At 39.4% G+C, this 13,059-nt stretch overlaps 1 protein-coding gene across 1 annotated transcript in view; it reads left to right on the plus strand.

Annotated features, from left to right (window-relative positions):
• The window catches only part of thsd7ba (thrombospondin, type I, domain containing 7Ba), a 163,452-nt gene that overhangs the window by 97,856 nt on the left and 52,537 nt on the right, over nt 1–13,059 (plus strand). Inside the window, exons 11-13 of the mRNA XM_073473020.1 lie at nt 54–186; nt 1,326–1,429; nt 10,616–10,807. Coding sequence (XP_073329121.1) covers nt 54–186; nt 1,326–1,429; nt 10,616–10,807 — 429 coding nt within the window. The remainder of the gene's footprint in view (nt 1–53; nt 187–1,325; nt 1,430–10,615; nt 10,808–13,059) is intronic.

A 13,059-nucleotide genomic window follows, 5' to 3' on the forward strand; every position in this document is an offset into this window, starting at 1 on the left:
AATGTGCCTCTGCACGCAGCCTTTCAGTGAAGATTGTGTTTCTTGTTCAACAGATAATGCCACTGACGCCACACAGTCGCGATACAGGACCATCATTCAGAGGTCTGCTAATGGAGGTCAAGAGTGTCCTGACACACTGTTTGAAGAAAGAGAGTGTGAACCACTTCCTGTATGTCCAGTGTATAGGTAAAAACATAATTTATAACCACCCATTTTCACATGGAAATGTAGCCGCAACTGTTGAAGCTGTCAGAATATAACAAGCCCATTTGTTCACCTCTTAAACATATCAGTTACTGCTATTAATGTGATTAGGAAAGTCATTGATTGATTGATTGACAGCTTTGATAGCTATTGTGTGATGAGGAAGTAACAGTGCATCGACATCAGACCAGCCTTTCACTTCTGTTTCAATGTCTGCATCTGTAGCATATGTCACAGACATTGAGAGAATATACACAACAGGTGTTTTCTTCGTCTCTCTTTCTCTTTCAATGAGGGTAACAGGAAAGCAAGTCATCATCTTTTCTGATCATTATCAAAGACGGACTCCATGTAAAAATATAGAGCGGGCAGTTCAGCGCTGCTCATGCAGGCTATGTGTCCGGCCGTTAGGGGATTCAGTTTAACGGTGCTTACTAACTCAGTCAATAATCAGTTAATCATTAAAATCTTATAAAATACAAATCACCTCCAGCTTTTTGCAAGTTTTCCGAGCATCATTCAAACAACTGAAATGGACAATATAAAGTATTTATGGTATTGCATGTGAATTTGGTAATAAACAAAGATCCCTTAAGAAATGGCTTATATTAGAATAACATTATGCAAATTGAGAAACACAGTGTTCTGTAGGTAGATAAACATCATCCAGTTAACAAATTAGAATACAAACAGAATACAAACAAAATCACATAATTCTTTACTTTACTTATAAGCTAACTGAGACCATTCTTCATGGTGTGCTTTTGTTATATTAGTGCAGTTTGTATTTCACCACTTATTGTTTTGCATCTTACTTTAAAATAAAGTGCCTCCGTCTCTACCTACCTTTTGATTATCAATATTAATTCATTAAAACATTCCACAATAAATGCTGTTTATGGGTAACTATGTTTGTAAGTTCCTTTAGTGTGTTCAATGAATACATCATTTTACATACCATTCGATTTTTCAACATAGAGTTATCATGTTGGCTGCATGTGGTCCAGATCACCGATTAAAAACAAAGAACAAAATTGGGGAAACTTTTGCCTGCTGTGTAAATGAAGCTGTAATAACACAATACCATTCCAAAGTATTCCTCTCTGTGTGTTTTGATGCAGGTGGAGGACACACAAGTGGCACAGCTGTACTCTGGTTCCAGATTCTGTCCGACGTGGATTACCTGGTCCAGGGGAGGCCTGTGGGAAGGGTTTAGAAACAAGAGGCAGGTGTTTGCTTTCATTGTTGAACTATTATAATCGCTACACTTGTCAGCTGCTGCTGTATCACCGTTTAAGCTTTGCTCTTCCATCTATTTACTCCCCTTATTTAATGAGACCTAATAGCCCTTTCAGATCTGCTCCTTTAACAAGCAAGTGATGGAAACATAAAAGACAGAGGCAATTTGTCCAGAGAGTGGAACGAGATGAACCTTTACGTCTGTCGTCTTGATGATCACATCACAACTCTGGTTTCTTATTAATGAATGCAGCAAGTCTGATGGCCACAAACGCATCTCAGCCGGTTGAAAGAAACAATCAGCCTCGATACACACAATAACCACAAACACTTGTGTGGACTGACACGCACAATGGAGTTTAAAAAACATTTTAACAACCCGTTTATCACACACAACAGAGGTGTCTGACAAAATGATAAATACGTGCTTCATAGCTTGACAATCTGGGGTTATAAAGTCTGACACTGAGAGAGTCTGTAAATCAACAATAAGAATAAACTCACAGAACAAAATTCATTAATTACGTAACACAATAACAGCAAAGCCATAAACGTAAATTATACACAATCCTCCATGCAATCTGGTTCTCCTAAATCAGAGGTGCCCAAACTCTTCCCTTTGGAGAGCCAAAACTAAAACTAACTTGTATTTCATCGTATTGTATTGTTAAGATGCAAAATGGCACTAGGATCCCAAGTAAACATGACTGACTGACTGTGCGCAGCTCATGAAAAAATGATTACTTAGGGATTCTACATATTTAAAGAGCTTTTTTAATCTTAAAAACATGTGGCAAGCCAAAGTAAACCATACTGCGGTCCGCAGCCTTTATATTTTAATAAGTTATCTGGGTTACACATTAATTAATTAATTAATTATTTTGAAAGCAAATGTAACCCCTGCCTTTTTTGAGAATAACAAAATGAGGGGGAGGCGGAGTGATTTACTGTTTTGTTATTACCTCTATGTTTCCAGGAGTGGAGAGCAGCCTCTCCGCTGCATCCTTAGCTCTGGGGACAGCCACAATTTTCAGAGACCTTGACTAGGCGCAGGCTTTTTGAGATGAAAGATACTGAGCACCGAGCTATCCTCTTCAACTTTTGTTTAAATTCTGCAGTGCGGGTTGGTCAGCTGGTCTTGTTTGCTGCTGCGGGAGTTTGAGTATTTGAGTGGTGGCGTAGAAAGTTCACCACGTACTTCACGTTGGTCTCGCAAAGCTAACCACTGAGTATTAACGAACATTACCATCGCAATACACAAGCAGAAACCCAGCATAAGGTGCACTAAGTGTGGATTGTTGGGATAACAGTGCAGTACAACACTTTTGGTCAGTAGGTCAGAAAATATTATGTATAAGTCTATATTAAAGTTGACTGGACGTCTTCAGTGCCCAGTTGAAGCCAGGACACAACTGTTTTACATTGCAACAACAAACTGTTGTAACACCCAGGGCCGGCCCTGGGCATAGGCAGTATAGGCGAATGCTAAGGGCGCCGTCATCCACAGGGGGCGCCGCAAACGGGGGGAGAAAAAAAAAAAAAAAAAAAAAATTTTACCAGTGCTATTACTTATATTATTTCGAAATATCATATAAGCCCACAGCAACATAACTTCATAGCAAAGCCTATTAAATAATGGAGAGGCCTTTCTTCTGGGTTCCTGGCTCGTTGCACTGCACCTGCCCTCTGTGAGGGTGGGGGCGGGGTCGAGAGGCGAGCTGCCTGAATCTGACCGGACCGTGACCCAAGACCAAGAGAGACATTTATTGATACTGTAGCGGAGCCACTATATCTAAAAGACTGAAACCATCCGGCGCCCAGGGAAGGAAAAGAAGGAAAGCAGAGGAAGAAACACGTGAAAAAGAAAGAGGTACAGTGACGTCAATGTGATGAAGTGAATGAAACTAATAGTTTAATGATCGTAGTTACCTTGTTGGAGCAGAGTGTTAGCTTGCTAGCTTACTTCGGACGATAGTAGCATTGTTTAATAATCAGTAAATAGCTGAGTCGACGTAAGTTAATGTTACTCCACCTTAAATTCATCAGGGACATTTGGAAAGTTAACGTCAGGCCTGTTCAGGTGTTATTTTAACCTGCTGGCTGTGTTTTCCTGCTTGTATGTCACTTAAAATGCTCTGAGTTTTCCATCCACTTTATAAGTAATAGGGCAGTTGTAAGACTTTGGTTTATTGTGTCACAGCTTATATTTGTTAAAGTTTACATCAGTGTTAAAGTGCAGTTAAAGTGTATTACTGTTAATACTCCATACCTTAGCTTTCCCATATCATTCATAGGCTACATATATATATAGCTATATATAAGTTTCACTGCACTTTACTTTAGTCTATATTAGTCTTATGTATAGCACACACCAAGCATCTGTTTTTTATTAAAATGTAACATCCAGTGGTCACATATACTTCTCTTCTCTCTTCAGATGCACTTTTAAAATATTTCACCACCACCCCCAGTGACACAGCATCAGGTGCTCCTGTCCTCTACCTCAGCACACCAGAGTGACACAGCATCAGGACTAAAGGCTGCACCAGTAGACCTGCTGACTGGCCATCTCTTCTAACTGACAAAGTAAGAAAGGAGTTAGTTCACAGAGGACCATTTCAAATAAAAAACAGTTACACATATCCCAAAAACAAAGATGGGAGAAAGTGTCCACATGACTTTTTTACCAGAGTCTTAGTCAGTGGGGAAAAAATCAAAAGAAGCTGGCTGATGTACTCAAAAAAGAATGATAGCTTACACTGCTTCTGCTGCAAAAGGTTTCCTCCCAAAGAATACAGACTGTTTTTATTTTGTATGTAAATAGAATATTCTTTAATATGTTTGTGCAATACCTTATTTATATTGTATTTTTAATTTATCACTTGTTTCTTTCTTCAGTTTTCATTTGGTGTGATATTTTTTACTTAAAAGAAATAAAATCTTGAACACATACATGTAGTTTCTGTGTGAGTGTATGAAAATTGATTGTGAAATTGACTGCGATGCAAGGGGGCGCCAGCCAAAATCTTGCCTAGGGCACCAAATTGGTCAGGGCCGGCACTGGTAACACCCGTGGGTGGACGTGCCTGGAACTGTTGATGAACCTAACCCTGTCTGCAGTGTGTCCCATACAGCATGATTACCTGTATCATGATACAGCCATTACTGTAGGCATCATTTATTGTATCGTCTCCTTGTAATTACCACCCATTATTGCTGATGCTTTCTGAGAGTCTGAATGTGTTGTGTGTTTTCTGGACGATGCAGACTCCTGTGTGCCGTCCTTGGTGAAGAACTCCATTTCTCCAAGTGGAGCTGTGAGAGCGGCTGCCAGTGGCCCAAATCGTTAAAAAGCCAGAGTGTTAATTGGATCATTTCAGACTTATTTAGAGAAAAGCAAATGTCCCAATAAATCCCAGAAACTGGCTGTTCTATCTAATTTACTGAAGCGATTGGAGTGAAGTTTTCAGTGGCTTTCTGTGCCACCGCGACAACTTTCTAGCATTTCTGCTCAGCTGCTCACTTTTACTAGGCGGTATAATTATGACTGACATTTCTCAAGTGAGTTTCGATGACTTTTTGGTGAGAACGGGAGAAGTGAGTGTCTGTGGTGTTGCCAGGTTAAGAGCAACCCTCATTGACCTTTTAAAGCTTTCTATTTGAATATGATTAGAAAATGTCTAAGTTAAATACCTGTGACATTTCAAAAACTCAAGTATGAGCCTGGAATTTGCACTCGGTAGAGAGACTGAATTTAAATATAGATTTAAGAAACAAAGAATGTAGCCAGGGTTTCTTTTTACTGAATCAAGGAACATTACATATAAATGTCAAATTGGGGCATAATTAGGGCACAATGATTGGGAGTAGGGCCAAACAAAGGGCATACAAACTTTGAATAAGGCCATATAACAGATTTAATGGCAGGAAGTTATAGCAGGGGGTTAAACAATTATGTTATTCAAGGACCTTTAAAGATGCTGCATCGCTGTGCCAGAGCTCTCTACCCGCCATCATCAGCCCACACTCAGCACGAAGTACAATGCAGTCTGAATTGAATAATAGCATTACTAATAATATGATGAAGATGTAGCTTTATTTTCTTTTGTCATGTTCATGTAATTATTCTCATCAGTGTGCAGTTTTGATATTTTCAATATCAAGTCCAGTCGCATGTTATGCTTTATTCATTGTTTCATTTATTCGTTGTGCTTTTCTATTTATCTGTTTCTTTGACATAAATTTCAGTTACCCTCAAAATATTCAACATGTTGTTATTTTCCATGCACTTGGTATTCTCTGTTGTTGCTGTGTTCACAGCAGTGGGAACGAAGCATGAGATGGTATCTACTAAAAACATTTTATTTCATTGAGGAACTGAATATGAAAAAGCAAGTTGTGCAGTGTTATCATTTCAGACATTCAACCTGTTCCACCACAGAATATAGGCCAGCTCTCATGTTCTCCTCTGCATTTCACTGTGTAGCCCTATATCAGCACTAGTGTTGCATTTACATCCGACACTGCATGTGGGGAAAGCTTCTCCTGCTCCAGAGTGTTATTAATTAGTGTAATTAAATTTACAGGTGGGCAATCTGATGATTTTGGATAGTGATCAATCTGAAATGCATCCACAGTCAATTTTGTTCAGGTGAATTGTAGAGATTGCAGTATTTAATGTCCTTTTGCAAACCTCACATAACCTCCTTGACTAGCAGATCTGCTCTGCGTGAACAAACTATTAGCTCAATTTAGCCAAATATAGATGGCTAGGCTGATTGGATGAATAACTTATCATTTCAAGGCTATAGTCTACAGGGCATTTTAAAGTTGAGACAAAAGATCACAAATAAGTCAATCATGACTATTTAGGCAATTAAATAGATGATGATAGTATCTTTTGGCCATTTTATAAAATATCCATCCGTTATATAATTTACAAGTCAGTAGTGAGTAATTATAAACAAATCCTGTGCCTGGTTTTATTACCAGTTTAGGTTAATTTGCAACTCTACATTGATTCTATTGTGAATAATTACCACACATGAACATATCAAAATATGAGGAAAACATTCAAGAATAAAAAGGTTAAGTATACATATTATCCTTAAGTGTTGAAGTGTTTGGGAGTGTAATTATGTCTGTCTGTCTCCTTTTTCTGTTATAATATAACCTCTATTGATTCTATTTATTACATTACAGAAATGTTCAATTAGCAACCATTCAGTTTCAGTCCAGTTTCAAACAGTCTGATTGCTGGAAACATTGGCTTAGACATGTACTGTACTGTTACAATCAAGGCCAAGTTTGAGGCACATGCATGTGATTAGGTTTCTGCTTTACAAAGCCAATACACCCTTGGCTTCAGCAAATGCTTCCTCCTATCTCCACTGTGCGTCTGGCCCCCATGACGGATGCAAGGCTGCGTGTTGAATGAATGCTAATGTCTGACCGAGTGTAAAATGAGGTGTGGGTTGAAGTGCTTGTGCTGACCTGACATGCCGGGGGTCACAGATAACAGGCATTACTAAATCAGACAAGATTTGAGAGCAGGAATTCTTTCTTTGCCAAAAGGAAATCTTTCACAGAAAAGAACAGGCAACTCTGAAGCGCATATATGAAGTTGTAGCTGATAACTTGGAGCATGCAATGAGCCAATGGATTTCACACTAACTACAACACACTGTGTCTAATTTCTGCCAACTTGTGGCTCACTACCAGCTGGATGTGTTATATCCCTCCCTGAGTAGAACTGGAACTGTTTTGGAAAATTATTCAATAGAAAATGAGTCATGCTGATCTTATTCTGCTGCAGGAGAAATGAGTCTTAATGGCCATGATGAATCTAATCCACATTACTCTGCACATAGAAGAACGCTATATGAGCAATATGGCTGAATTAACATAAAGATTATACTCGATGTTAGGGAGGTTTATGTGGATAAAAATCCTAGTTTTAAAAGTAATCACAGAAAATGTAACAAGTTCTGGGTCAGATTGATAAAGCAATTGATATTTAAAAATCCAGAGTGTGACAGCCCTCTTCAAAGCTTCTGCTACCAACTGGCCCTCAGAAGTGATCACCTTTCTAATCCCAAGTAACTGTATAATTAAAGGTAATCCCTGTCAGTGGCGGCGATGCCATGACAAAGATTTGAGAGGAGATGATGTGAAAGGCCACATAAATGTAACCACAGGCTGAAATTATTATATTAAAAATGGATGTCATCCAGTTCACAATCAGAATGTCAGCACTTGCAGGGCTGGGCTCGTCTAATAAAAGAGTCTTGGGGTGACAGAATGAGGTTGTAACCGGTGGAGTAGGTTGGGCAAGAGAGAAGATAATTCAAGGTAAATGGACAGAAGTAAATGTCAACAGGGACGCTTAATTATTCCCACACTGGTGCTAATTGGACTGATACTGTAGCAGCTGTTAATGATCTGTTGTTCAATGCAAAATAAGATTCACCTTTGAGGGTTTGCCATAATGTCATCGCTCTTTAACCCAAACACATACGTTGAAATATAAAAGATTGTTTTTTGTAGCTGTGATTGTGAATGTTACGTAAATGCACTTCAGTAATAGCCATCGTCTCGCTTTCAATGCCTTTGTCGAGGCCTTGTATGTAAATGAGCATCCCACACATCCTCAGCAGACATGTAGAAACCCGACAGTTTTTGTCAGAGGGCAAAATTTAAAAGTCAAATAGAAATCAATAAAATGGATTAAAGGCATGTTTGTATATCAGTGACTCCTCAAAGACACAGAGGCGTTGGGGGGCGTTTCTTCACTGGTAACGTTGCCTTGCTTGAATCCCAGAGCGTCCATGAGAGAACAATGTATTTGAACGTTAATATCCTATGTAGCGTCTGTCTGCTTTTCTGTCTTGTTTAAGAAAGCTATGGTCCAATCAGCTGCTACTCTTCAGTCGCCGATGCCTGACAAAGCTACAAAAATGTGTTCCACCACCTCCGTGTCTCTCCTGCAGGAGCAGAGTGTCGACACCTGCTCATATGTTCACTGTTTTTCTTTCTATGAGATTTAGTTAATTAACTAGGTTTATCACTGTTTTTGAGGTTTCTCATTTATGTCACTTTCCCTTTTAGCCGGTGCTGAGCGATGTCGTGAAAAGTACCCAAACATTATACTTGCCCTGCCCTGTTTCTTTAAGGAGCCACGCTCCTCTTATAAGCCAGGCTTGGAGGACGATGTACGACTCCCAGATTCCACCAGTCATACATCATTTTTTTAAACTTTGAGCACAAAATTAAGTTATTTGTCAAAAAAAAATAATGGCAAACAGTGTGGCTCATCAACATTTGCCAGGAAAGGACTCAGAAAAATATTAAATATTATAAAAATGCCAAAAATACACTGGAGGGGGGCTTTAAGTGCGGTACTTTAATAATGTTCTTTGTTACATCCAATCACTGGGGCTGAGCCGCTGCTCTGACAATCACACAGTTATTATTTCCACAAACTTCCATGCCAAGTATTATGCAGGCAGAGATATCAGGAAAATGTCTTTACCTTGGTAGCGTTTGAATTAGGTGTGCCACTTAATTCACAGCATTACTGTCACCAGTTCACATTCTGCAGAAATGATACAGTCAAATGAAAATGTAATTCCCCCAAGAATGATAAAAAAGTGAAGGCTGATCTGTAGCAAGATGTCTCATCGCTTTACATTTTGTTGAAATCAAACTGGTTAAATATCCTTCCCGAGATGGAAATTTGGATCTTTTGTGTCCCCAACTTGCATTTTGAGTCATTCATTAAACCAAGCAGCACGATATATCAAACACCGAGACACAGCGCAAATGCATTATTCCGTTTTTTGTTGTTGTTGTTTTTTTAAATAAGACCGACATCTGAGACATCAAACTGGAGGATATACTTGAAGTTTCAAAACAAAAAGGCGTATGTGTTGCTCAATATGGTGTTAAAAACACAACCAGCAACGCAGTGAGGTTTAAGTTAAAAAGTGCATCAATAAGCCAATATTCACACAAATATGTTCACACAAATGTCTTAAGAAAAGGCGTATCTTGAAGCAAAGACATTATACTAGAGTCACAGGAATCCTCATTAGTATGCAAATAAATGCAGCAAGGCGCTCCAAAATCAAATCATCTACTCTACAGAGGGAACCTGTGGTGTCAGGAAATCTACTGTAGTTAGTATTCTGGGAGACGGCTCTCACAAGAACACACACACCTGACGTGCCAAATTTCTCAAATTTTCTTTATGTGAACAAGGACAGTTTTCTCTTTTTTAAGGCATAGTTTCACTCTATTATGTAGCCCTTCTGACGTACCGCACATATCAATCCTTCATGCCTCCTTTTGTCAATTTGTATTAAAGTGAGCACTTTCTTCCTAGACTACTGTTAGCACTGTCTTTTTCTGACAAAGAGTGGACTCACTTCTTTTGATAGTTCTCATTTATTATGTAAGAGATATCAAATAACTGCAACAATCATGTTCAGGGGTATTTCCCAAAGTTAAAAGCAGCCACACAGGACTGAAATTCTGTTTGCGGTAAATTGGATGCTACATCAGGTGTTTAGTTATCCATCTGGTCTCGCTGTGTGTTCTAAGTAGCTGATAATTATTCCTAGCACACACAGGCACTTATTGCCGCTACAGTACCGGGATGTCTTTATCCCTCATTGATCAGATACCCATACTCTGATTAGAGAGTGTATACATCTTTCTATCAAAAGTATTTAGCTCACACGTTAATCCGTTACTGTGAATGTTTGGTTTAATGCAATGAATCATAGTTATTTCATTTAGTCTGATGAAGGTGTTGAATAAGCATTTCACAAGATGTGAACATGAAAGCTACACAGGGATGTTCTTTATAGCCATGAGTTATTTAATGGCTTTCCTGTAGCCCATTAAACCAAACATAAAAAAAAAAATGAATAATAGATCTTTCCCTCTCTGATGGGGTTCAATCAAACTGTGAATATGAGGGTAAGCTATTGCTTAAATTAGGGTTATTCTAGGACAGAGGACCATGAAAATATCTGTAGGGAGAATTCAAACAATACCAGCGGCTGAACATAACTGAACAGAATGACTTAACTTGGTGAGATGCGATCTGTTATTTGTGCATTGTCTTGTATAATTGGAGTGACAGTCTTGCCTCCCTCTGTGTTCACAGGAGTCAGTTGTGTTGAGGAGAGCGGTGAGTCGGCCAATGTGACAGAATGCCTGCGGTGGGCTGGCCCCGTGCCCCCTCAGATCAGAGAGTGCCGGGTGGCCTGCAAGGACGACTGCACTCTAACTACGTGGTCCAAGTTCTCTGAGTGTGCTGGATGTGGCAGCTCCCGCAGCCGCAAACGCTCCCTCTCAGGTAAAGGCTTGACTTTCATTCACTGAATGTGAGACACAAAAATCACTCACACTTTCATGTCCAGCTGAAGAATGATTGGATTCCTGGATCAAACATTTCATAATGACTGGAAAATCTCAATTCTCATAAACCAACCTAGACGGCAGAATAAATGTTGGCATTGTATGATTTTGCAAACCACAAATCTGTTAAAATGTTGGTTTCTTTATGCTATAACCTTACGTTTCTGTTCATTTAAATTTTATGCTTTATGTATGAAATCGCTGTGGCTATGTCTCAGGTTAGGTTCAGGCAATCCGTAGCTGTGTTTGTCGTGACAAAACCAGTTGTTTTTAATGAGGGACATCTCCATCCCTGTTTGATGCAACCAAAACAGGTATCTTAAGCCAAAACATGATGTTTTTCTAACCCTAACCAATAGGTTTGTGTGCTTAAACCTAACCAGAGCATAAGCACAGCATTGAAAATTGAACCTAGACAAATGTAAAGTTGCAACGAAAAGAAAAGTAAAGTTTAACATATCTGTGGTTGGCAGAAATGTACATTTTATTCTGGCAACTGGGCTTCATGTTCAGGGTTGTCGTCATTGCAGAGTATTCTTTATGTGCTGAAAAAGTCCCTGCACTGTGACACATATAGCAGCCTCCAGTCCAACCTCCTTCCTCCTTCTGTTACTGTAACTTCCTACTGTCCCTGTAGTGTTATGTCAGGTCTTAAATTAGGTCTCTCACAGCTTGTAATCCCTTATTTCAGTGCAGATGGCGAAATCTGAATTACATGCCGTGGTTGCAGACCATGCTGGATACTATTTGTCTTCATGAATATTTGATCCGATGCCGGAGGGGCTGTAGTAAACATACCCTGTCTCCTTCTATAATGCTCTTAGAATCCAACACATGAAATCAGCCGTTGCTCAGTGGCGGGTTTTATTTGAAAAGAGCGTTTGCTCATGCTCAGAGGGTCGTAATGGTCATAATAGATCCATTTTTCAACTATTTTATGCTAACTTTAACACTTCTTTAAATTTCTCTGTCAGGTAAATTGATGAAAAGCAAACCCACTCTGGGTGTTAAACTCGAGGATGTGGTTGAGGAAGTTGGCAACTTACCAAGGCCTCTGCTTAGATAATACAACTACCTTGAAAAGCCTCCTGGAGTCATATAACCGTGTAGTTTGCGTGTCCAAACTTCAAGTCATTTCTGAAGGTCTAAAAGGCTGTTGGAATACCAAGAAGTGGAGAAAAAAATTTCCATCAACTAAAGTCGGCATATGTTATTGGCAGTTACAGTATAAACACAACAGCCTGATTACTAATGAATGAAGATAAGGATGGAAATTGGCAAGGTATTCCTGCCAGACAAAGTAAACACAAGGAATATAAATCCTTCAGTTTGCATAGAGCATATTATGACAGGTGTTCCTGAGGTTTGTATATATAATTTTTGGGATGTCATAATTTAATAACCTCCCTCGTATCATGCCACTTATTACCCGTAACAATTGTTTGTTTACAAGTGAAACAAATTGAGGGCTTGAAAGGAGAGCAGCCACGCCTCAGCAATATGTGAATGTTAACTTTTCTGACAGCTTCTGACATCCCTACCTGCCCCCCTCTCCTTCACACAAACACACACACACTAATGCAAATCATTGGATTTTGTATTCACAGGTTTGATGTTACACCTCTGACGTTAAATGGCTCACTCAGAGACCCGTGTGATTGATTTTGGGTAGAGTTTGGGTGTTATCTATATGTGTTTTGTGTTTATGACTCACTTGAACTGGATACTGTATATATGAGGCAGTCTATCCGTATAAGGACAGCAGTGGGTGGTGTAGTATTTAGCACTGTCACTTTAAAGTGAGACTGTTCTGGTTTTGAGGTCCACAGGGAGGCTGCTGCCTTTCTGTGAGGAATTTGCATGTTTATCCCACAGGGTTTCCTCCTGGTGCTCTGATTCCCTCACACAGTATAAAGAAGACAGGCAGATTAGGTGAACTGATTAGTTGAAATTGCCAATAGGTGTGAGTATGTTTGTCTGTCTGTGTGTATCTCATATATAGACTGTCAACACCTGTCCAGAATACACATCTGTACACCTCTTGCCGAATAGGTACTTGGATACTGTGTAGTAGGCTTACATTACTTTCCTTCTTTTTTTGAAAGATTAAAAGAGGCTGGCTGAGTGGACATGGCTCATCAATTAACTCCAACACCCAGGTGTATTTCGTGCTCATGCGTAGCAGTATTG

This window comes from Pagrus major, chromosome 9 (assembly GCF_040436345.1).
Source record: "Pagrus major chromosome 9, Pma_NU_1.0".
Lineage (NCBI taxonomy): Eukaryota > Metazoa > Chordata > Actinopteri > Spariformes > Sparidae > Pagrus > Pagrus major.